We start from the raw sequence: 27,017 nt of genomic DNA, 5'->3' as shown, positions 1-27,017 counted from the left end.
AATGATAATAGAAAGTGGAAAAGGGAAGAAAAAAGGAGTTGGCAGAATGCCAGTAAAAATGGTATCAACTATTCTTGTTGAATCAACTGAATGGTATCTATTTCTGGTCAAGTTAGTTATAAAATATCATAGTTTAACAAGAAATTTCCAACAAAAAAAAACTCTTGCTTAAAGACTCCTTTCTTGCCTGAAAACTTGTATACATTTTTGCTTTAAGATAAGAAATTTGCACATGGGTTTTTCAGCTTTGGGGATATTATTCTGTTCTCTTTTAGAAGTTTGCTCATAATTTTAACTCTGTTTTCACTGTAACTTGAAACTGAAGTTAGATGAAATTATAAACTAGGTGCTTAGGAAATGATACCCATCCTACCAAATATGATTAGGATACATGGGCTATAAATTTAGGACCTACTGCTGACTTGAAATTTTGCTTTTTATTTTTCATTTTAAAGGATGATTCCCAAAACATTTATGGTGGTATTTTAGATTCTGTATCCTGAGGCTTCCTAAGGCTAGGGGCTATTTGTTCATGATTTTAACAATGTTTTTATCTTTTTTAGTCCATCTGGGGATTGTTGAGAAATCAAGACTGAGGGGGATCCTATGGGAATGACGTCTTTGCTCCCAGGACTCCTTCCTGCATCTCTCTCCCCTTCTTCAGTAATGCATGTGTTCTAATTGCTTTTGTTTTTTTTCCACTTGTAATCCACATTAATTAAATACTCTTACTAGATCAGTGCAAATCATAGAAATAAGTTCCTTTGTTACAGCAAGGGGAAAAATCCATTTTAAAACGAAGTTATTCAGGATGAAAGGAAGGTGCGTCTTCAGTGAGAGAACTGCCTGCTGACGGATGATTTCTTGCTGATGTTTTGGAAGATTTTGGACTTCTTGATTTCTTAGCTTTCTGGTAGGCAAATCCACCACTTCCCTCCTCTCTTTTTGCTGTTGTTGCTGTTCACATTCAGAGAAACAAAAGGAGGCACCTTGAAACAGAATGACAGAGCAACCTGAGACTAACTTAGGTTATTAGCATTATTGATTTGTTTCAGAGAATGGGAATCATATGCTTGAATGTATGACTTATATGTTTCCTGGGCTGACTTATGAAGGAAGTCAATTTCTCAACCTGAAACTGAATGTCAGAAATTTTGGACCAAGGAAACTCAAATTCACTTAATGAAACCTTGGATTGCTTCAAGTAGCGAAGGAAACCCAATTCTTCTGGGTGCAGAAGGAGCAAAGCATGTCCTCTTCCTTTCAGGCCTCTGGCTGTTGTACCCACATGGTGAACATATTCCTTAAAGTCATCTGGAGGTCCTACTAACAATGCAGTTGACTTCAGGAATATCCAGCCCTTGAGCTGTCACATCTCTTCACAACGCCCTGAATCTGCATTGCAGAAGTGGAAGAAGGTGGTTGTCTGCTTCTTTTGCTTCTGCCTTCCATGAATGGACAAGACAGACAAATCAGTGTAGTTCAGCAACTAGTAGTGGTATTTCATGGACTTACAGGATGAAAAGAACACCATCATTTTCTTCTTTCAGTTCTTCTTAAGGAACGTAAAGAGCAGAAAAAATCTCTTTTCAGAGGGACAAGCAACATATCCTTGCTCAAGACCATCCACTGTTGCCTTAGTTTTATTATTATCAACACCTACATACAATGGCTCTCTTTTCAGAGAAATTCTTGCCAGGTCTTCAACTTTTCAAGTTTGCATGGCAGAAAAGAGCATGGTCTGTCTGCATATTGGCAGAAATTTAATAATTTGCTTTAATTCCTCTTCAAACCCAACATCCAAGATACGATCAGCCTCAGCAATAACCAGACACTATAGGTTTTTATACATAAACCCCGGGGTATTCTGCATATGGTCCAGGAGTTGACCTGGTATGGCCACAATAATGTTGATCACATTACCAAGTTTCTGTGCTTCGGTAGATCTGTTACTGTAAAATATATCATGCATAGAGAAAGGTGTTAACTTTCTATGTACAGCTCAACAAGCAGTTATATAGGTACTTTCAAAAATTGTTATTGGTGACAGTTCCACAGTTTCAGTTCTTTCCTTGTTATGTAACATAAGGTATATAAAGAAAAGTGAAGACTTAAGCACAATCCAATGAGTAGCTATAGCGCAAATTTCAAAGAATGCTAAAGGTTACAGTTTCATGTCATTTACCTCCTTCCAGCTATTCAAACACCCCAGCATCTAAAAAAATAATATATTTATATAAAGTTTCAGTATTCATAGACTTTTGTTAAATCTTACCTTGTTTGTTGCTATCCCTTCTTCTCACTTAATCTCTTTCTCTATCTTCAGGGGTATCTAGGCAGTGACCACTCTAACTTGTTCATATGTAAAGGGGGAGTTGACAGTATGAGGAAGGGGGCTGCATCTGATTGTTGATTTAAAGAGGCTGTTGCCTCTGGGTTTTAGGACTTGTCTGGCATAGGAACATCTTTTATAGAATCTCAGGTAGGGACCTGGGTCTTTGGGGACTACTTTTGGTAAGGGCAAGGCATACTGTGTCCATTGCTTTCTGGAGATTTCTGGGTAAAGATCTTCTAAATAGGCACATTCTGCCCAATGTTTTCTTATGTAAAATGACTATGTGGCAATTAGATTTGAATCTTAATTATTTCAGTAAATTTATTGCATCCTTTCCCTGAGAAATAGGGAAATTTGATCCTTTCTTCATTCCATTTACTTCTCTTACTTCCTGGCATTCAGAAATGGATGTTGGTAGTGCGTTACTTACCTCGACTCTTAGCTTGTCGGGGATGGTAACCGGGACCCGGTGTCTGCTCCTGTTCTCTTTGCCTCCTAACCTGTAGCCACCATGAGTGAGTGCATCTCCAACCATATCGGCCAGGCTGGTGTCCAGATTGGCAATGCCTGCTGGGAGCTCTACTGCCTGGAACACGGCATCCAGCCCGATGGCCAGATGCCAAGTGACAAGACCATCGGGGGAGGAGATGACTCCTTCAACACCTTCTTCAGTGAGACCAGTGCTGGCAAGCACGTGCCCAGGGCAGTGTTTGTAGACCTGGAACCCACGGTCATTGATGAAGTTCGCACTGGCACCTACCGCCAGCTCTTCCACCCTGAGCAACTCATCACAAGCAAGGAAGTTGCTGCCAATAACTATGCCCGTGGGCACTACACCATTGGCAAAGAGATCATTGACCTGGTTCTGGACAGAATTCGCAAGCTGGCCGACCAGTGCACAGGTCTTCAGGGCTTCTTGGTTTTCCATAGCTTTGGTGGGGGAACCGGTTCTGGGGTCACCTCCCTGCTGATGGAATGTCTTTCTGTTGCTTATGGCAAGAAGTCCTAGCTGGAGTTCTCCATTTACCCAGCCCCCCAGGTTTCCACAGCTGTGGTCGAGCCCTACAACTCCATCCTCACCATCCACACTACCCTGGAGCACTCAGATTGTGCCTTTATGGTAGACAATGAGGCCATCTATGACATCCGTTGTAGGAACCTCGATATTGAGCGCCCAACCTACACCAACCTTAACCGCCTTATTAGCCAGATTGTGTCCTCCATCACTGCTTCCCTCAGGTTTGATAGTGCCCTGAATGTTGATCTGACACAATTCCAGACCAACCTGGTGCCCTACCCCCGCATCCACTTTTCTCTGGCCACATATGCCCCTGTCATCTCTGCTGAGAAAGCCTACCATGTACAGCTTTCTGTAGCAGAGATCACCAATGCTTGCTTTGAGCCAGCCAACCAGATGGTCAAATGTGACCCTCGCCATGGTAAATACGTGGCTTGCTGCCTGTTGTACTGTGGCGACGTGGTTCCCAAAGATGTCAATGCTGCCATTGCCACCATCAAGACCAAGCGTAGCATTCAGTTTGTAGATTGGTGCCCCACTAGCTTCAAGGTCGGCATTAATTACCAGCCTCCCACTGTGGTGCCTGGTGGAGACCTGGCCAAGGTCCAGCGAGCTATGTGCATGCTGAGCAACACCACAGCCATTGCTGAGGCCTGGGCTCGCCTGGACCACAAGTTTGACCTGATATATGCCAAGCGTGCCTTTGTTCACTGGTATGTGGGTGAGGGGATGGAGGAAGGAGAGTTCTCTGAGGCCCGTGAGGACATGGCTGCCCTTGAGAAGGATTATGAAAAGGTTGGTGTGGATTCTGTTGAAGGAGAGAGTGAGGAAGAAGGAGAGGAATACTAATACCCATTTCTCTCAGCCCTATAGCATGTCACTCCCAGTATTTGTGCTTCTACATTAGCTGACAGGCATTTAAGCTCTGGTTAGATTGTCTTCATTCTAAATTGTGATCATGTCTTAACTTTTCCATGTGTACCTGTAACGTTTCCCATCATGTCCCAAAGTAAAGGCTTTTGTGACAAAAAAAAAAAAAAAAAAAAAAGAAATGGATGTTGGTAGTTTGTAAGAATACCATGAAAGGAATTAGTTTTCCCCCCAATATTACTTTTGGCAAAGATTCATTATGTCCTCAATAAGGATGTTCATAAGGCTTTAAACAATAAAATCTTTAGCTCTTTTACATTGTTCTTAACATTAGGAAAAAATTCGTTATCTTCAAAAATATGAGACTTTTATGGTTCTTAAAATTTTATTTTTTTCTTACTATGGACTTCTTTATAGGGTGATTTTTTTTCAGGGTTGGGGATGAATGGAAAATTTGCCGAGGTAAGGACACACTTTCCTGGGAATAATGGCATAATTTTCATTGTACCTTCACATAGCAGCATACAACTAATCCAATGAAAGGGAAATGTTATAATTTCTTCCAAGAATCACAGAACATTTTAAATAGGTCTTCTTATATGTAAGTTTTGATAATACCAAATGCTAAATGATTACAATTTAATTCCCTGTCCTAGGCTTAGGCCATTTTTATGCACCAGAAAATTTGCTATATCTCTTCACCTTCTGATAATCAGAGTGACAACAAAATTTCCCTTATCAAAGACTATAAAAAGCCAATATTTATATATTGCTTTTATTATTAAGCCAGGCCAGAATCTGCCCTTTCAGGGGGAAGATATGAAATAGTAACCATTTATATAACCTTTTAACATGAGAGAATATTACCATATGATGTGATGGAACAATGCTTCAAAGGGCATTTCAGCTTGTCCCTTGGTAAGATATTTTTATTAATTCAAAAGTTTCCAGCAAATTTTTAGCTTATTACCTCTGGCAGAAGTGAGTTTTGCTCTCTACCTTTCAAAAATAAAAAAAAAAACAAAAGAAAAGATTTTACAATTCTATGAAAGGTTGTTTACAATATTTGGCTGATCACTGTGAGATGGTCTTTCAACAAGCAACTAACAAGAATGAGAGGACAGACTTAAAATTTCTATGTATTCAATAGTCTTTTTCTAAGGCACTATTTGGTGCAATGTTCTTCATACTTAGGAAGGAAATAAGAAAAATAGCTGAATTCCCCTCTATTCAGGCTCAGTGATTATTTGGAAAGACAAGAAAAATGTTAGCTATAATTGAATTTGAATCATATATCAAAGGAAATAATTTTATTGCTTTAAACACTGGAGTAAGACCTCTATCTTCTAAAACTGCACTTAAAGTTGAGAACTTGGTAAAGCATACAATCTCTGATCCAGAAATGCAGTATAACAAACAATATATGTTTCTTTTTTCAGTTGCAAAACATTCCTGAAACAAGAAGCAAGAAGAATATTTAAATGTGATATAATTATTCTATCTCTTTATCCACCAAAGTGGCTGTATTCCTTTACCTAGTTTCTGTGCTTATATCTTGCACCATATATTGGGTAAATCAAAGTGTGTAGAAAGAAAGAAGTGATTTCCATAGCAATGGGAGTGCTAAGTTTCAAGCACATCTTCTTTGGGAGCTTCCTTGGGTTCAACGGAGCATCCCAAGCAGTGTTCATCTTTCTTCTGATTCCATGTTGCCTGACTCTGAATTTCAGAGCATGTCCTCTTGTTCCAAATGTTACTTTTCTCTTGGCCTGGAATGCCCCTACTGAACTTTGTGATAAAAAGTTTCATATACTGCTAGACATGACCCTCTTCTCCCTAATAGGAAGCCCTCGAAAAGATGCTGAAAGGCCTGATGTTGCATTATTTTATGCTGATAGACTTGGCTATTATCCTCATATAAATGAAGTGACAGGCAAAAGTGAGAATGGAGCAATCCCCCAGATGGGATCCTTAAAATCACATTTGGACAAAGCTGCAAATGACATTTCTCATACTGTGCCCAAAGATCGTGTGGGCTTGGCTGTCATTGACTGGGAAAACTGGAGACCTACCTGGGCAAGAAACTGGAAACCTAAAGATGTTTACAAGAATCTGTCTATTGAGTTGGTTCAGCAACACAATATACAACTTAATGTCTCAGAAGCCACCAAGATAGCCAAAGTAGAATTTGAAAAAGCAGGAAAGCGTTTCATGCAAGACACTTTAAAACTAGGAAAGATACTTCGACCAAATTACTTATGGGGTTATTATCTTTTTCCTGATTGCTACAATCATAATTATTATAAACCTGGATACGATGGAAGTTGCCCTGATATAGAAAAGAGAAGAAATGATGAGCTTCATTGGTTGTGGAAGGAAAGCTCTGCCCTTTTTCCATCCATTTATCTGAATACTAAGCTAGCGTCTTCTCCAAAAGCTGTACTCTTTGCCCGTAATCGTGTTCAAGAAGCCATTCGGGTTTCTAAAATACCCAGTGATAAAAGTCCAGTTCCAGTTTTTGTATATACCCGCCCAGTTCTTACTGATGTGTCTTCGAGATACCTCTCTCAGGTAAGTAAATGAGGGTATGAGGGCTATGAAATAATATCCACAAATGTTGTTTAGTGGAATTTAACATCAATTTTGAAGGGAACAAAATTTAGCTTTTCATATCATTTAGGAATGTGCATACACATTGCTCTATATCATTACCTGAAAGGAAATTAAGATTACATTTCTTTTTTTAATGTAATCACACAAAGTCTTAGCCCTCATTACAAATTAGGTAAGATTAGGTAGCACAGACAGTGTATTAGCTTATTTTTTTTTTTCCCCACTATAGTCTGTTCTACTATCAGTAGAAGTAATTAAACCAATATTATGTAGTCAGCGTTTTTGTTTTATTATGGCAGTAGCTGTTTAAAGATAGAGATACATGGTGGGGAAATGTTTAACGTGTTGGGTCAGCATGTTGAGCTTTGGCGTTACTATCCTATGTATAATATTTTCATTTATGCCTACCTGCTAACTCTCTCACATTTACCAGGATGACCTTGTGAGTACAATTGGTGAAAGCGTTGCACTGGGTGCCTCTGGAACTATCATGTGGGGAAGTCTCAATTTAACCAAAAATTGGGTAAGTTGAATTGATAGAAAACATTTGAAAACATTTCTACTTTTAATGTTTTGAGTTATTGAATACCCACAATACTATTCAGATAGTAAGTGCTTAGTTAATACTGGTGGAATAAAAATATCTTGCATTTCTGTGGTCATGTTATAAAGCAGAAAATATTGTAACTGTTTTCAGGGAGGAAACAAAATTCAGTGAGATTAACTGAAATTTTAAGGATGCATGGATAGTAAAAAGCAAAAACAAGGCCACAATCTCATTCTTTGCACAGTGTGTTAGAATTTTTTTCCTACTAAACCATGCTGCATCGCTTCTAAATGAGCTCCAACTCATCAATGTGTTTTTTCCTTTTTTAAAAAAGTGCCATTACGATAAATACATTATAACAATTCCTATTTTAATCATATTCAGATATATATTTCAGTGCTGTTAATTACATCAACAATATTATGCTACCATCACGGCCATCCATTACCAAAATATTTCTACCATTCCAAATAGGAATCCTGTACATTTTAAGCCTGAAATTCACATTCCCTATCCTCACCCCACACCCTGGTAACCTATATGCTAGATTCTGACTGTGTGAGTTTGCCTATCCTAATTATTTCAAACATTGAGCTCATACATTATTTGTCCTTTTGTGTCTGGCTTATTTCACTCAACATGATGTCTTCAAGATTTATCCATGTTGTCGCATTTATCAGGACTTCATTCCTTTTACTGCTGAATAATATTTCATTGTATGTATATAACACATTTTATTAATCCATTCATCAGTTGATGGGACACTTGAGTTGCTTCCATCTTTTGGCAATTGTGAATGATGTATGAACATCAGGGAGCAAAAGTCTGTTCGAGTCCCTGCTTTGAATTATTTGGTAATACTCCTAGTAGTGGGATTGCAATTATAGTAGTTCTATACTTAGTTACCTGAGGAACCACCAAACTGTCTTTCATAGTGGCTGCACCATTTTACACATTACCCCCAGCAATGAATGAGTGTTCCTGTTTCTCTGCATCTTTTCCAACACTTGTTATTTTCTGCTGCTGTTTTTTTTTTTTTTTAACAGCAGCCATTCTAATGGGTGTGAAATGGTATCTCATTGTGGTTTTGATCTGCAGTTCCCAGATGATTAATGATGTGGAGGATATTTTCATATGTTTTCTAGTCATTTTTATATAATCTTTGGGGCCATGTCTATTCAAGACTTTTGCCCTTTTTCTGAATTGGGTTGTTTGTATTTTTGTTGATAAGTTGAAGGATTTCATTATATATTCTGGATATTAAGCCTTTATCAGATATGTGGTTTCCAAATACTTTCTCCCATTGTGTACATTGTCATTTTACTTTCCTGACAAAGTGTTTGAGGACCAAAAGTTTTTAATTATGATGAGGTCTCATTTATCTCTTTTTCTTTTTGTTGCTTGTGCTTTGGGTGTAAAGTCTAAGAAACTATTAGCTAAATAAACTCACCACCTTTCCCCCTATGTAGGACATGACTCCCAGGGGTGTAAGTCTCCCTGGTAATGTGGGACATGACTCCCAGGGATGAGCCTGGCCCTGGCATCATGGGATTGAGAATGCTTTCTTGACCCAAAGGGGAAAAGAAATGAAATAAAGTTTCAGTGACTAAGACATGTCAAATAGAGTTGAGACATCATTCTGGAGGTTATTCTTATGCATCATTATTATTGTGGTGATGATACTGTGAGCCATTGATTGTATGTTTTGAATGGATTATATGGTATGTGACTATATCTCAATAAAATTGAAATCTAAAAATATAAAAGATTGAATAAATAAATAAGTTTAAATAAAACCATTGTCTATCACAAGGTTCTGAAGATGCTTCCCTACCTTTTCTTCTAGGATTTCTTTAAGTAATGTTTTGTAGTTTTCTGTATACAAGTCCTTTACATCCTTTTTTGCAATTATTCTTAGTTTTTGAATTCTTTTAGTTGCTATTGTGAATGGAATTTTTTCCTTGATTTCTTCTTCTGATTTTTCATTGCTTGTGTATATCTGTTGACCTTGTACCCTGTCACTTTCTTTTCTGAATTCATTTATTAGCTTTAGGAAATTTGTTGTGGATTTTTCAGCGTTCTCTGTATAAAGGATCATATCATCTGCAAATAGAGAAAGTTTTACTTCTTCCTTTCCAATTTAGATGCCTTTTATTTCTTTTTCTTGCCTCATTGCTCTGGCAAGAACTTCCAGTGCAATGTTGAATAACAGTGATGACAGTGGCATCCTTGACTTGTTCAGTTCATGGAAGGAAAGGTTTCAGTCTTTCCCATTATGTAGGTTGGTTGGTGTGGGCTTTTCATATATGCCCTTTATCATGTTGAGGAAGTTTCCTTCTATTCCTAGTGTTTTAAGTGTTTTTTTTTTTATCAAGAAAGGGTGCTGTATTTTGTCAAATACCTTTTCTGCATTAACTGCTATGAACATGTTTTTTTTTTCCCCTTTGTTCTGTTAATATGGTATATTAACTTAATTGATTTTTTTATGTTGAACCAATCTTTCATAACAGGGATTGTCCTTCACTTCCATTAAAGCCTACTTTTATATTTATTTGCTTTTTGTGTTGTACCATATTGAGTGCCTTCTTACTTCTATCTGTATATATATTCACTGTTTTCCTTGTGGTTACCATGGGGATACAATTTAACCTCCTAAATATGTAACAATCATATTTGGTTTGATACCAACTTAACTTTAATAGCATTCACATATATTTTTCCTATACCCCGTGCCCCCCCATAATTTTTTTTTACTTGTTGCCACTTTTATCTTTGTACACTGGATGCCCCAAAACCTAGATTTATCATTACTTTTTATGCATTTGCATTTTAGCCCAGTAGGAAGTAAGACATGGAGTTACACACCAAACAATACATTACAAAAACATTGCCATTTATAATTATCCTAATGGTTACCTTTACCACAAGTCTTCATTTCTTTAAGCTGCTTTGAACCACTGTCTAGTGTCCTTTCCTTTCAGTCTGAAGAACTCCCTTTAGGATTGCTTGTAGGGCCAGTCTAATGGTGATGAACTCCCTCAGCTTTTGTTTATCCGAGAATGTCTCAATCTCTCCCTCATTTTTAGAAGAGAGTTTCACCAGATATAAAATTCTTAGCTGGCAGTTGCTTTCTTTCAGCACTTTATTTTAACCCATTGCCTTCTTGTTTCCATGGTTTCTGATGAGAAATTGGGACTCAGTCTAATTGGGAATCACTTATATGTAACACATTGATTTTCTCTTGCCGCTTTCAGAACTCTCTCCCTGTCCTTTGCATTTGATAATGTGATCAATATATGATGGATTCATTCCTTTTTTTATTCATTCTTTTATTCATGCAATTACTGTTTATGGACACATTTTATTTATTCATTCATTCATTTGGTTATTCAAGGACTGTTTTTGCAGGGATCAGGAAGTTAAAACTCATAGGCCAAATCTGGCCTGTGACCTGTTTTTGTACAGCTTTTGAGCAAAGAATGGTTTTTGTATTTTTAAAAGGCTTGAAAAAAAAAACAGTAGCATTTCATGATGTGTGAAATTTATATAAAATTGAAATTTCAGTGTCTATCAAAATTTATTGTAAACTGCCTCAGGACCTTTCCAATGAATGTTCTCTCTGACTAGAACACTTGCTCTCCCCAGGTAACTGCATGGCCTACTCTGAACACCCTATTAAAATACTAACTCCTCTCTATAGCACCACCTCCTCTGCTCTGTTGAACTTTTTCTTTCTTTATAGTACCTCACCACCACTTACCATGTTGATGCTCATTGTCTTTCCCCTGCTATAATGTGAGCTCCAGGTGGCTAGAGATGTTGGCCTGTTTTGTTACTGATATAATCCAAGTACCTAGAACACATTATTAAAATGTAATTAAAATAATAGAAAAGTTGATGGGAACATAGTCATGCTCATAAGTCTAGTTATGTGTCTATGGAGGCTATTGCACTACAAAGGCAAAGGTGAGGAGTTATGATAGAGATTGTATGGTCCACAAAGCCTGGAGTATTTGCTGCACAGACTTCTGCAGAAAATGTTTGCTGATGCCTGATATATTGAACACCTGTTGTTTCTGGGAGCCAGGTAATCATTTATGTGCTGGAATTACAGTAGTAAATGAAACAAAGTCCCTTTACCATATAGGTTCATTCTTTTGAGCAGAAATACAATATATACAGATATAGAGAATATGTTAGGTAATTATCAATGCAATGAAAAAGCAATGAAGCAGTTTAGAAAGGATGGAAAGGGATGGAATGGTGCTATTTTAGATAGAGTAGTCATAAGAAGTGTCTCTGATGAGGGGTTATTTGTGCAAGTCTCTTGGACTCCTGGGGACAGTAAATGCAATGTCCTTGAGGCTGGAATATGCTTGACCTTTTCAAAAAAGAATGAGGAGATTAAGTGTGACTGGGATATGTGATCAAGGGAGAGAGTGGTAACAGGTGTGGTCAGTGAGAAAGTAGAGTCAGAGGTAGGGCTTCATAGGTAATGATGGGCTTTTACTTTGAGATGGAAAGTCATCAGAGAGTTTGGAGTATAGAATGGCAATTTCTGACTAATGGGTTAGAAGAATCAGTTAGCTGAGTTGAGATTAGATTGTAGGAGGACAAAGGTGAGAGCAAGAGGAAGATGGCATGAACCACAGGGTTATTGGTGGTGGTGCTGGCAAGAATTTGAATGAATGATGAATTATGAATATAGTCCTATGTAGAGATAAAAGGATTGGCTGAGGGAGTGGATATGGGGTGGGATAGGATAAGTGGTTGAGGTGATCCCAAGGCTTTTGGGTTGAAAGTGTTGCCATCGAGATGGGAAAGATGCTAGGAGAGACATTTTGTATTTTCTGGGTGCTGGGTAGCGAGAGGAACAGGGGCAATCAGGAAAAGGGTTTTGAAAATACTATGTAATACATGCAAAATTCTCCAAAGCTTTCTTAAGGGCAAGGAAAAAGAAACCCTTCTTGTTGTCACAGATTATTTCTAGAAGTGTTTCTTTCAGGCAAAATTTTAAACAAAACTTTTTCTTAGGGAAAAATTGTCTATGTATTGTATGAATTGTATTCATTCTGTCCTAATGTATTTCTTTACCACAGAAGACCTTTCACAATTATGACCTACTCCTTTTCTTGCTTCCTTTTTTACATCTGTTTATTCATGTCAGGTCTCTTCCTCTACCTCTTCAAATCCCCTTAACTCAGTGCAAGAGTACAGCTGTTACATGAAATACTGCTGAACTGGAGTTGAACTTTTCCTTCTGTGATCAATGTGGAAATACTAGGGACTCATGTGCCATGGAGAATATCTAATGAAGCTCATGGCCCAGGAATCCTAGCCTAAGACATATAGGGAAAAGATTATATATTGTACGAACAGAAGAAATCTGGGAATGATCATATTCATCTCTTTTCCTTCAGAAAGAAAAGCCATACTCCTATTTCATTTAAAAGTGTTTAACAGCAATTGCTTTTATGAAACTCTTCTAAGGTAATCTGAGTCCTTCCTGCCTATTTGGTATAATTCTGTTGTCTATGGTTTGACCACCTACAAGTGACAGAAAATGTAAGTACTGAGAAAAGTATATGTTCTTTGGTAAAATCTTTTATATATCATAAAATTGTCATTTAAAAATTATAATCATGGAATTATACTTCTAATTTTCTGATTTCCCCAAGTCCATAAACCCCTTTCTAGAGGATACTATTAATTCTATGATGGACTGTCTATAAGTATTTATGAATTCTCCATATGACAAGTTTTTTTTTTCTTGAAAACTGAGACCTCTACTCTTCTCTAGTGAGGAATTAATTTGCCATTTCCCAGCAAGTAGGATGATACAATACTGATTAAGTGTCATGTTTGTTTTTTAGAATTTTGATATTACATTCACAGTTGTCTATCATGATTCCCAGATTATCTTTAGTATCATTCATAAGTGTCAATCCATCACCAACTTTTGACTGTTTTTCTACTTAAGGTCCTTCCTTGCCTTGGAATGTCCTGCATGGGACTCTCTTTTATATATTTTATATATTTTTATATATCTTATATATCTCTGCTGTCTATCTCAGTTTATACTCACTTTGAATGCTGGCTCTATAATTAGTTCTTCTTTGTCATTTGTAATCAATAGAATCATGGATTATTTCTCATGCTTCCTTTGATTCATTGACAAGTGGTAATTGCAAGTTTACTTGCAGTTACTGGAATTGACATAAAACAATTGTTTTCAAATGTATGCAAAGCACTTCCTTCCATTCCACCTTCCATTCCATCCCTTTTTGATCCAGTAGTGTGCTGGAGGCAGCTTCTACTTGTCCTAGCATAGAAAGACAGGATTGTTAAATTTTCAGGAATTTTAGAATTGATTATTAAACAGTCATTATTAAAAAATTAAATGATTAAAGACTTAAAATTAAATTATATTTAAAACAAAGGTAATAAATGCTGACGTTTTATTACTTTTATTCCATTTTATAAATTCATCATGCTTTTGATGTTATTTACAGCTATTGTATGGGTACGGTAGAAATAGTACCTAATATTTGCTACTGCACACCCTACTACTATACTGTGTAATGGTGGATTACTTGTTTCCTAATTCTTCACAGTGATGCCAGATTGATAGCTTCAAACTGACTAAGCTAGGAGTATTTCCATCATGGAAATCAGCAAATGTTGTGAACCCAGCTTTATCTTTTGGGGAACCAGTTGTTGGATATTTCATAGAACACATCTTGTGTAGACTAATGATTCTCTCAAACCATTGTCCACCCTGTATTTCCCACTTTGCCTAAACTTTGTGTCTAGAAAGTTGAAGTAGCAACTGTAATGTCATCTGGACACTTGGTATAAATTCTCATATATCGTTGACATTGAGGATAGAGTGTTGATGAATGCTGACAGAGTCCATGAACTCATGGAACTTATGTTCAAATTGGAAGCATAGAAACAATACACAACTGAGATAAATATTTGGTGTAATAAGTGCTATGCAGAGAGTTAAAACAGATAATCTGAGAAAGTATACTGGAAAGTTGTCTGAGGAGGATATTGTCTAATTAAAGCTGAGATCTGCATGACAAGATAGAGCTAAACTATGTTAGACATCAAAGGAGAGAGAATTCTAAGCAATGGGAAGAGTAGGGACAGAAATCCTGAAAGTTTGAGATGAAACTTGCCATAGTTATGATACAAATACTATATCTGAGATATAGTGAGTGAGTGAGTATACAAAAGAAAGGAAGAGTTATACTATGTCAGGTTGTGTATAGGTTAAAAGAAGATGAATTCTATTCTAAGCATCATGAAAAGCCATTGGAGAGTTAAGAAGGGGGATGGTGAGTTGGTTTTCCATTGTGGCTATGAAAATTACCACATACGTAGCAGCTTAAATAACACAAATTTATTTATAGTTCTGTAGGTCAAAGGCTGACATGAGACTTACTGAGCTAAATTCAAGGTGTCCACAGGACCATGTTATTTATTAGGGGAGGACCACTTCCTTGTTCATTTGGATTGTTGGCAGGATTCATTTCCTTATGGTTGTTTCATTGAGATCTGAGTTTATTTGCTGACTGTCTGTGGAAGGCCATTTCTACCTTCTATATGCCAGTAGTATTCATCAGCTCATGGTCTCCTCCATCAAATCCAGACATAGTGTATTGTGTCTTTCTCTTGCTTTGAGTCTCTTCTCCTTCTTCTTCCATCTCAACTTTCTAACCTATCTGGGAAGGTCTCTTCTTTATGGACTCATGTGATTAGATTGAGCCCATTCAGATAACCCAGGAGAATCTCCCATCTCAAAGTCCATACTCTTAATGCAAAAGCTCCCTTTGCCATACTAGGGAGCATATTCACAGATTCTGGGGGATTAGAGCATGGATATTTTTGGGGGCCATTATTCTGCCTACCACAGAGGGCATCATCCTAAAGAAGGTAACAAGAAATAGGTTTAAGGTGAGATGCCAAGATTCCTTGACTTGCCTTCTGAGCTTCTACCACTACTTTTTGACCTGCTGAAGGACTAGCTCAGCCAGCTCACACAATAGAACTGTTGATCATGAGAAAACAATAATCATACTTGTGTTTGAAAGGCCAGTGTCTAAGTTTTAGAATGCACCATTCCTGGGAAGAATCATTTCAGTTACTCACCACCTATACTCTGCTAAACAAGAATATTTGTAAAAGAGCTGTCATAATTCGCCCATAACTTAAATTCGATGTAATATTTAATATAAAGCATTCTTAGTTGAAACTATTTAGTTCATTTGAGCTAACAATTTATATAACATTCTTTCCCAAACTATTTAAGCTTGTCTGCTAAATTTCACACTTATTACATGTGTTTATAATTTCCTGAGGGATAACTCATGATATGCTAGTTGTGTTAACAATTTTAATACACAGTGTATCTTTTCATCTCCACAACAACCCTATGTAGTAGGTGCTACAATTATCCTATATTACAGATGATGAAACTGAAGCATTGGCAGGTAAATTAATTTGCCCAGGGTCACCCAGATAGGAAATTAAGACTTAGAAAGTTTGAGAGATTCCCAAGCTCACACAACTAGATTTATAAAGCCAGAACTGCAATCAAGGCAAAGTCCAGGCTCTAACTGCTGTTCCATTCTGTCTTCCCTGATAAGTTTATGAACTATTGAGGAAGAACAAGGCTAAGGTAGGGTATGTTAAGCCTCAGCAGTCAATCATTCAGTGGCATGAGATAGCATGTGAAACTTACTTAGAAATGTTAAAAAAAAAAAACAAAACCCACAATTGGAATAATATTGCTTTTAAGGTAAAACCAGTTAAAATAGTCCCTACCTCTTGCTGCATCTATTTTTTCAATATTCCTTAAAAATTGCTTATTGCAGTGAATTGATTCACATAAAAACTAACTTGGCTGTTGATGTTCTGAGCTTATAATTTCTTATACTTTCACAGCAATCTTGCATGAACCTAGACAATTACATGAAGACTACCCTGAATCCTTACCTAATCAACGTCACCTTAGCAGCCAAAATGTGTAGCCAAGTGCTCTGTCAGGAACAAGGAGTGTGTGTAAGGAAAGACTGGAATTCAAATGATTATCTTCACCTGAACCCAGTGAACTTTGCAATTCAAACTCAGAAAAGTGGAAAGTACACCGTACATGGGAAGCCCACACTTGAAGTCCTGCAGCAATTTTCTGAAAAATTTTATTGTAGCTATTATACAGGTTCCAGTTCTATGAAGATGGTTGATATAAAAAACATCAATGTTATTCATGTGTGTGTTGCTAAAGATATTTGTATAAAAGCATTTCTGAACTCAAGTCCAGGAGACCTCCAAGATCATCTTTCCACCTCACCTGAGGAATTTTCTTTCCCCTCCTACAGCATCTCATTGCCCACATCATCTGCCACAAAGTCTCCAGGTGCTCCTTGGGCAGATTTCAGCGGGTATCTCAAAGGTACTTATTCAGCTGAAGCCATTTCTCACAGTGCCCATGAGGGCTGTCAGTATGCTAACTGGAAAAGCACTGTCATGTACCTTATGTTTTGATATGTTTAAAATTTTTTATTTAATAACTTAGTGTTTTAGTCAAATGATAATACCTATATACTTGGAATTTTACTTTTGAAATGTGAATCAAAACTATGGTCAAAATAGTATTTTGACATTTTTTGAGCAATGATCATTTCCTCATGATCAATTTGATCTTGAAATTATTGACCAGTAAAGTAAGGACCCTGATTTGTATCTTTAATTTTCATAATCATCATCAGGACTGTGTTACCACTGAATTTGTTATTGCTACATTTTGATTTAAAGCTCAAAGTAAATTTTAATTATTAATATAGCATAGAATTTATTTTGTAAGATGTTATCCAATTTTGTATTTTCTAATTCCCATGGCCCTATAGCAAATATTTCAAATACTGTGAATGTATATACAGAACTGAGAGGCACTTAATATATTCTTGGTTATTGAAGACTGATTGCAAGGCTTATAATACATGGAGGCCTCATTTTCTTCTGAGAAACTTAAAGATTTGAAAACAATTTTCTGCAAATGAATATTGTTACAATTAATTTGTAAATTGTATTAAAAATGTCAAGAAAATATTAAGGTGAAAAATCTATTTATTTAAAATGCACGATTTTAAGTCCACTAGTGTACCTTGAGCCTACAACTCATAATTTTTAGCTTTGTTAATCTATTAATTTGTTCCAGTGGGCTTTACAAAAAGATAACCTTTTAAAAATGATTGTCCTGTCAACTTGTGTACATGGCTTTATTATATCATCAAAATTTATAATATTTATTATGTATAGATTCTTCTAGTTTTCGTTACTTTCTTGATCATCTAATTTAATCTTGTCTACCTAAATTGACTTCTATCATCTAAGTATCCATTCACTTGACCACATCCATCATACTATCATATAGCATTTATTGAGTGCTTATTCTGTGCCAGGCCCAGTATTAGGTGTCACTGATTCAGAGTGAAGTGGGATACTTCTTACCATCAGTGAGTTTGTTGCATAATTGAAAAACAGAGACATTGAAAGTGGAAAATGGCAATATAGTGTGATAAATACTATGACAGAAGCTCAGCATGGACTGCAAGGATAGTTTCAACACAATCGTTCTAAGCATGATAACATGATAATGGAATTTGTCATGGTGTGGTCAAGAATTTGAAATTGAAAAACCATTAATAGAATTTAAGGAACATGGATATTTCTTTTTTCTCCTCTGCTTACAGAGAAGGAAGGGAAAGGACAAACAAGGGTGGGGGGGAAGGGGAAAAAGGTGGGGAGAGATAAAAGTAAAGAATCTAGAATTCTTTGCTTTCTCTGGTTCCATTGAGGACTCTGATTTGCACAGGATTGAAAAGAACACCTGATGTAGACACAGTTAGCCTCTCGAATGCCCTAACTGGTCTGATCTACATAAATGTTACTGGTCCTCCTTCCTCTACCTTGCCTCATACTTCCTTTCTTAGAAACAAAAAGAAATGAAGCCACAAAGTGGTGGTACTATTTGGAATATGCCAAATCCACTGTCTGCTAGGTACTCTCATATTATGGTACAGTTAAAATTGCTAAGATCTTAAATTCTGTGTCCCTTAATTTCCTGTGAGGAAAAGGAAAATGTTTTATTTGTTATAGATTTTATTTCTTTATGTTTAAGCTTTTTTAAAATATGTGAATAAAGACGGAGCTGCAAGAGCAATAAAAAATGACTAAATTATTACACATTTTTTAGCTCAAACAGCTTTTTAAAAATTGAAGCGCCTACTTAAAATATTTTTCATTCTTACAAAGTCACTGCTGCTCATGGTAAAATAATGCAAAGCTACACCTAGACTTGTGATAACTTCTGGTTATAGTTTCTTAGGTATAATTCCAGAAGTATTCTAGGAATATGGAAGCAAATGTATGAGTGTGTATTTAACACAATTAGACTTATGATGTCCATAATATTCTACTACTTGCTCTTCCCACATGACAATATAACTTAGGTGACTCTCCATTTCAGTACATCTTTTTATTGACTACGTTGTTCTCTACTGTATCATTGTATGACCATATTTTAGGAAGTTCCTAATGATGGACATTTCATTTTCTGAAGATACTGTTTTCCTTCTTTAGCCAGCATACTGTAGTTAGCATCTGTGTGCATATATAACTTGGCACACTTTTGCCAGGATGAAATGGCTTTGCTGATGCAAAGTATACATACATTTCAATTTTCATCGGATATTTCAAATTATCTTCTAAAAAGTTTATTTCAATTAATGATCTTATTGGTAGTGAATAAGAGGGTTTGTTTTCCTGACCAACACTAGGCATCAAATTAGATAATGATTGTTCCTCTACAGGTGAAATGGCATCATGTTTTAAATGATTTGTAAATAGTAAAGTTGATATCGCTTTCATAGTTTAAGGATATTCTTTTTTTTTCTTGTCAAGACTTTTTTTTAAAGAATAAACTTTGTTTTGCTTCTCTTTATTCTCAAATTCTATTTCTAGGAGACCACCATCATTTCTGAAAATTAGGATATGCCTTTTCAAATATCAGCAGTTTAAATATGAAACCAGGAGACCAAAGACCAGCTTCAAAAGAACATTTTATTTCTTCTGCCTTTTTGTTTCTTATGTGGCATTCAAACACGATTATCTTTATTATATTTTTAAAGTAAATCAATCACAAGAAGCTACAAATTCATCTAGCCACTGAATTTCAAAATTTTGACAGATAACTGTTTTATGAGAAGTATCATTTAAATAAACTTCTAAAGCAAAGTGCATTTACTGTTAGTTTTTCATGCAAAACCTATTCCTTGGCAGTAGGGTACATGGGAAAGAGCAAGCCAATTCCAGCTTAGCCATGGGCAAGTTACTCACCCTTTCTTTTATTCTATTTCCTCAATTGTGACATGTCAACTGCTGAGAAAATTAGAGAAAACAAAACAAGAATCAGCATAGTGTGTGGCATAAGGATGGTAGATGCTTAATAAATGGCAATTATTTATTTGAAGCTTTTATATACTTTTCAGAGTTTTCCCCTATCAGATGATTTAAGGTTTACATTTGAAATCTAAAATTGGCTTAAAATTGACATTTTGAGGAATAAGATGTTAAGTAAAATGTATTCATAATTATTCTTTACTTTAACGGGGTAGATAACATGTTCAATTTAACTGAAAACTATAAATGATCTAATTCTAGGTGAATGTGTTTTATTGATTTATGACAATTTTTTAAAAAATTAATGCCCTCAGGAAGTCTCTGTCTTGTCTGATATGCTGTATTTGTAATTAGACCTCATACATTTTTAACATATATTTTTAATGAAATTTTATTGAGATATATTTGCACACCATGCAGTCCATCCAGGGTATACAAGCAACGGCTCACCGTATCATCGCATAGTTCTGCAGTCGTCACAACTATCAATTTTTGAACATTTTCATTACTCCAAATAAATAAAGAAAAAAGAAAAAAAGGAAACCTAAAATATCCCTTATCCCTTATCTCCCCTATTTTTGATCCCTAGTATTGGTGTGGTACATTTGTTACTTTGATGAAAGAATATTAAGATATTATTGTAACTATAGACCATTAGTTTGCAATAGGTGCATTTTTTCCATAAACCCTCTAATACTAACTCCTTGTAATAGTGTACATTGGTTCTAGTTCATGAAAGAACTTTTTTTATATTTGTACTGTTAATCACAAACATCGTCCACCACAAGATTCCTTGTGTTGTACATTTCCATGTTTTAACCCCAGCTGTCCTGGTGACATACATGACTCCAAACTTCACCTTTCAGCCACATTTACACACAGTTCAGCACTGTTAATTATACTCACAATAACGTGCTACCATCACCACAATCTACTTCCAAACTTTTGAATTTAACCTACTGCATATATTAAGCAACCTATCCCCATTCTCTAGCCTCATTCTATCCCCTGGAAACCTGTATTCTAGATTTTATGTCTGTGAGTTTACATATAATAATTAGTTCATATCAGTGAGATCATACAATAGTTGTCCTTTTGTGTCTTATTTCACTAAGCATAATGTCCTCAAGCATAATTGTTGCTTGCTTCAAGACTTCATTCCTTCTTACTCCTGAATAATATTCCATCATACACACACACACACACACACACACACACACACACACACCCCACACATTTTGTTTAGTCATTCATCACTTGGATACTTGGCTTGTCTTCATTCTTTGGCAACTGAGAGTAATGCCACTATGAATATCTGTGTGCAAATGTCTGTTCATGTCCCTGCTTTTAGTACTTCTGGGTATATACTGAATTTCTGGATCACCAGATTATAAGGCAACTCTATACTTAGCTTTCTGGGGAACCCACCAGAGTGTCTTCTGCAGCAGATGCACCATTTTACATTCCCACCAGCAGTGAATAAGTGTTCCTATTTCTCCACATCCTCTCCAACATTTGTACTTTCCTGTTTGTTTAATAGTGACCAGTCTAGTAGGTGTGAAATGATATCTCATTGTTGTTTTGATTTGCATTTCCCTAATAGATAGTGAAGCTTAGCATCTTTTCATGTGCTTTTCACTCATTTGTATTTCCTCTTTGAAAAAATGTCTGTTCATATCTTTAGCCCATTTTTAAATTGAGTTGTTTGTCTTTTTACTGTTGAGTTGTTGGATTTCATTCTATATTCTGAAGATTAAACCCTTATCAGAGATGTGGTTTCCAAATATTTTCTCCCATTGAGTCAGCTACCTTTTCATCCTTTTGACAAAGTCCTTTGAAGCACAGAAGTATTCACTTTTGAGGAGGTCCCATTATCTATTTTTGCTTCCATCACTTATGCTTTGCCTATAAGGTCTAAGAAACTACCACCTATCACTTGATCTTGAAGAAGTTTCCCTACATTTTCTTTTAGTAGTTTGGTACGAGCACTTGAATTTAGGTCTTTGATCCATTTTGAATTAATTTTTGGATGTTGTGAGACAGGGGTCCTTTTTCACTCTTTTGCATATGGATGGATTTCCGGTTCTCCCAGCATTGTTTATTGAAAAGACTGTCCTGTCTCAGTTGAGTGGACTTGGAAGCCTTGTCAAAAATCAATTGACTATAGATGTGAGGGTCTATTTCTGAACTCTCACTTCAAGTCCATTGATCACTATGTCTATCTTATTCCAATACCATGCTGTTTTGACCACTGTGGCTTTATAATATGCTTTAAAGTCAGGAAACATGAGTCCTCCCACTTCATTGTTCTTTTCCAGGATGTTTTTGCCTATTTGAGGTCCCTTACCCTTCCAAATAGATTTGGTGGTTAGCTTTTCCATTTTAGCAAGTAGGCTGTTTGTATTTTGATTGGCATTGTGTTGAATCTGTAGATACATTTGGGCAGAATTGACATATTAACAACATTTAGCCATCCAATCCATAAACATGGAATGTCCTTCCATTTATTTAGGTCTTCTTTGCTTTCTTTTTAGCAATGTTTTGTAGTTTTTTGTGTACAGATCCTTTACATCCTTGGTTAAGTTTTTTCCTGCATATTTGATTCTTTTAGTTGTTATTGTAAAAGGAATTTTTTGTTTCTCGATATCCTCCCCAGCTCATTACTAGTGTATAAACTACTGATTTTTGCATATTGATCTTGTATCCCACCACTTCGCTGAACTCATTTATTAGCTTGAGTAGCTTTGTTGTAGTTTTTTTGGGACTTTCTAAGTATAAGAGCAAGTCATCCGAAATAGTGAAAGCTTTACTTATTCCTTTCCAATTTGGATGCCTTTTATTTCTTTTCCTTGCCTAACTGCTGTAGCTAGAACTTCTAGCACAATGTTGAATAACATTGGTGACAATAGGCATCCTTTTCTTGTTCATGATCTTCAGAAGAAAACTTTCAGTCTCTCACCATTGAGTACAATGTTAGCTGTGGTTTTTTCATATATGCCCTTTATTATGTTGAGGAAGTTTCCTTTGATTCCTACCTTTCAAAGAGTGAAGGGATTCTGGATTTTGTGAAGTGCCTTTTCTGTATCAGTTAAGATGATCATGTGGTTTTTCCTTTTTGATTTGTTAATATGGTGTATTACATTAATTGATTTTCTTGTGTTGAACCATCCTTGCATACCTGGAGTAAAACCCACTTGGTCATGGTGTATAAGTCTTTTAATGTGCTGTTGGATTCAATATGCAGTATGCTTCACTGTGTGGCTCTCCCGGTTGTATCTGCAGCCACTCCCAGGCTTTTTTTTTTTTTAAAGAACTAGTCCATCTCCAAACACCAGCCCACAGTTTCCCCACACTGCAACATGGCCACGGGACTTTCAGCCAGCTTACTCACTTGTTTCAGAATGCAGGCTCCTGGTTTCACCAAATGCATGTTCCCTGTGGATTTAGCAGACCTTGTCTGGCTGGTGCTATGCTGGGAGTGGTGTTCTGGGTCACTTTCTGGTTTTTATCTAGTATTTTTCATGGAGGTGTTTTTTTGCCCTGTCTCACCTAGCTGCCATCTTAGGTTCTCCTTCATAGGTTCTTAATGTTTCAGTAGAGTCATGATCAAAGAGCTGAAAAGGTGCTGAGTGGAGAAAGTTAAACTTTAAAAAATAAAAACTGTAAAAGATACATGTAGAGAGATTGAGTTCATATTCTTTGAAAATTTTTTGAGAATAATAATCATAGTATATTTCTTAGCAAGTAAGCTTCTATGTGACCCTGATTCTTTCTTGGAAAGAGCTTTAGAAAATTCAGTACTTAAAGTTATATTTATATTTGACCTACATCTATAATTGTCTATGGATACCTAAGTTTCCTTAGTTTGGCACATTCCTTGAATTTTTTATGTATGCTAGAAATGTAGGGGCTATGAATTTCCAACAGAAACTATATCCAGTTGTCTTTTGCTTACAGAATATAGCCTCTTAACTAAGCCCAAGTCCAGTGTTCATAACAGATCCAAGTAAATGAATCCCATGTTTCCTCTTACCATGTATATGTAAATAAAACATATCCCATTCCTTAGGGAGCAGTATTCCTTAAACAGTAATGGTTTAAGGATTGGCATTATCCTATGCTGGGATTGCTTCTGCTTTTGTCACAGGACTACCAGAACAACCTTTATTGCAGTGTTAGCCCAACCCAGGATCAGTGATAGGAACATCTCATAATGTTGTATTAGGAGACCCTCACAAGGATTACATTTAGAAATTAAAATCTATTTCAAAATATTTTCAAATTATATGGCTTGTGTACTTCGACTACATGTAATTAACAGTCTTGAACAAACGAACTTATTTTTAAGGAATTAATTATATTTCACATTAATGATTAGTATACGTTGTTATAATTAATGCAGAAACTCAACCTTTTATTGCTGCTCTCCAATTATAGCACAGTTCTCATATTGTGTGAATAGGCAACCAAATGCACAAGTTCTCTAATGATCTTTTAAAAATTCATGCAAATTAATGATTAGTTAACTACTATATGGGGTGTTTTTTAAAAGTTTATTTAAAAAAAATAGAAACAGCATAATTCACCTGGTTACATGATAATCTATACTATATGTTATTAAATCCTGAAGAAAATCAGACTGATTGATTCAACTGCAACACCAAGAGCTTCCTTATTCACCCAGCCCTGTACCTAAAACAGAAGCCTAGTGCCTTAGGAGAAACAAAATATCTTCATAGCCAGTGATACAAGATACAAACTGAAAAGAGAAGGAAAACACGTGCAAACAGAATTTCAACAACTCTTTCTTATGTATCACATCATTTTTAGATTGCTTAATTTTGATGGTCTTGACAGCTTAGGCAGGTCTACTGAAGGTTGATAGGGATGTTTCAGGTAGGAAACTTTGGTGTAATTTAAAATTATTTGGTTCATGAGTGTGAACTAAGTGACTATTAGGTTGACGTCAGTTGTCAGTTCTGGCTACACACTACAATTACCCAGGGAGCTTTTAGGAAAATCCTGATGCATAGGGAATGGGGGGTAGAGGTCCTGGCTCAGGGTATTGGGGTCTGAGTGGGCTGAGGCAGGTGCCATGTGGGTGGCGTGTGGGCGCGGAGAGCAGCTCTGTGGCCAGCGCAGCATGTTAGAGCCCCAGCAGGGTGAGAAGGGCATCTGCATGGGTGGTAGGGGGTACAGCTCCAGGGATGGAGAAGTGGTTACACACAGAGCAACTGATCAAATAAGTTAACACATGGAGGATAATGGAGCCCACATTCACCCTGGTGGAGAGGGGACTTTACAAATATATATGTGTGTGTGTGTGTGTATGTATATATGTATGTGTTTATATACATTTGAAATGTACATATGTACATAAAGTATGTATATGTATATACATGTGTATATAGTGTGTGTATACATGTGTGCAACAATATAAGAGTAAAATGTTAGAGGAAGAGTCAAAAGAAAAATAATATCAAACACACTGAAGAATAAAAGATGAGCAGAAGTTTATCTTCATCAAAAAGTTGTAACTGGATGAAATACAATGAAGTTGAAGTGTTTAAGAAAATCCAATACTACTGAACAACTAGTAAACCATTAACCACTGTTAGTTTCCTTTATCATAGATAATTAACCATCCCATAACTAGCTGCTAATACCCTCCTGTCAGAATACAGCCCTAACTTAAATCTCTTGCTGGTAGTGCTCACTTCAAAGCACAAAACAAAACAAAACAAAAAACCAAAAAGCCCAAACCAAAACAAGCAAATGAAAAAACCTTCTTACTTCCTGAAAAGGACTTTTTTATTGCCAAATTGCAGAAAAGCATACCACCATTCAGGGAATGTTATAAAAGATTATCTTTGTAACAAAATCCAACTCAGGTGTTACCTTTGCTGTAAAGCCATACCTGATACTCCATAGTCAGAATTATTTTGCTTCTTCCTTTTGTTTTTAGAACGCTTTACTGGTTTTCAAATAAATTACTGTTTTTCAGGTGGTACTACAGAAACAAATTAAAAAAAAAACACCTCCTGAAGAAATCTCCCTGTATTAGTTTCCTAGGGCTGGTGTAACAAAGTACCAATCTATGTAGTTTAAAAAAATAAAAATTTAATCTCTCACAGTTCTAGAGGCTAGAAGTTTGAAATCAAGGTTTCATCAGGGCTAGGCTCCTTCTGAGGTTCTAGGGAACTATCTGTTCCAAGTCTTTTTCCTAGCTCCTCGTGGGTTCTGACAATCCTTGGTGTCCCTTAGACTCATTGAATTATATCTGCAAAGACCCTATTTCCAAATAAGGTCACCTTCACAAGTATAGGGTGTTAGGACTTTTTAGTTTCTTAGGCTGCTCAAAGCAGATACCATGAAATGGGCTGGCTTTAAACAATGGGAATTTATTAACTCACAGCCTGAGGTGAGAATGTCCAAATCAAGACATCAGGATGATACTTTCTTCCCGGAGACTGGCTGCCGGTGATCCTGGGCACTTCTGCAGCATGGCCAGGCACACGGCAGTGCCTGCTCGTCTCTCCCTTCTCTTCTGAGTTCCACTGATTTCAGCTTCTTGCTCCCAAGGCTTTCTTTCTTTCTCTCTCCACTCATTCCATTTATAGAGGACTCTAGAAAAAGAAGTTAGACACAGATGTAACCCCATCACAAGATCCTACTTACAATGGGTTTACACTCACAGGAGTGGATTAAATTTAAGAACACATTTTTCTGGGGTACACACAACTTCAACCAGACAGGGCTTAAACAAATCTCTTTGAAGCACACAGTTCAATCCGCAGCACATCCCTAATCCCTGCCCACCTTTCTTCTGAAGTCACCCAGTTCTGCTCCAAGCAATGTAACCATTTCTTGAGTCTCTTGAGTATCCCTTTGGAGATATTCCCCAGTACATGTATGTATATATGTGTATATATGTATGTATATATGTTTTTGTGTGTGCGTGTGTGTGTGCATGTATATGTATGTGTGTGTATGTGTGTATCTCCTTGTATGAGTCAGTATTCTCCAGATATGCAGAACCAATGGGATATATATATATTATGAGCTTTATTATAGGAATTGGCTCATGCAACAATAGGGATTAGCATGTCTGAATTCTGTAGGGCAGGCCACAAGTTGACAACTCTGATGAAGGTGATGATGAATTC

At 36.4% G+C, this 27,017-nt stretch overlaps 1 protein-coding gene and 2 pseudogenes across 1 annotated transcript; 2 read left to right on the top strand and 1 right to left on the bottom strand.

Moving 5' to 3' along the window:
• Positions 1-830: 830 nt before the first annotated feature.
• On the bottom strand, positions 831-1,972 carry LOC119535334 (annotated as a pseudogene).
• An 865-nt stretch (positions 1,973-2,837) lies between these two features.
• Positions 2,838-4,386, top strand: LOC119534166 (annotated as a pseudogene).
• Positions 4,387-5,837: 1,451 nt separating this feature from the next.
• LOC119535333 (hyaluronidase PH-20-like) lies at positions 5,838-16,935 on the top strand. The gene is made up of 3 exons (XM_037837754.1): positions 5,838-6,794; positions 7,270-7,359; positions 16,336-16,935. Exons 1-3 carry the CDS (start codon positions 5,838-5,840, stop codon positions 16,933-16,935), a joined length of 1,647 nt encoding a protein of 548 aa, XP_037693682.1.
• The last annotated feature ends 10,082 nt before the right edge of the window (positions 16,936-27,017 follow it).

This window comes from Choloepus didactylus, chromosome 5, assembly GCF_015220235.1.
Source record: "Choloepus didactylus isolate mChoDid1 chromosome 5, mChoDid1.pri, whole genome shotgun sequence".
NCBI classification, from domain to species: domain Eukaryota; kingdom Metazoa; phylum Chordata; class Mammalia; order Pilosa; family Megalonychidae; genus Choloepus; species Choloepus didactylus.
The sequence above is the reverse complement of the archived record's forward strand: the minus strand, read 5'-3'. Positions and strand labels throughout refer to the sequence as shown.

Coding starts and splice junctions, on each gene's coding strand:
- LOC119535333 (XM_037837754.1), top strand. CDS start 5,838: ATGGGAGTGCTAAGTTTCAAGCACATCTTCTTTGGGAGCTTCCTTGGG. Junction 6,795..7,269: donor CTTCGAGATACCTCTCTCAG/GTAAGTAAATGA, acceptor CACATTTACCAG/GATGACCTTGTGAGTACAAT. Junction 7,360..16,335: donor TCAATTTAACCAAAAATTGG/GTAAGTTGAATT, acceptor ATACTTTCACAG/CAATCTTGCATGAACCTAGA.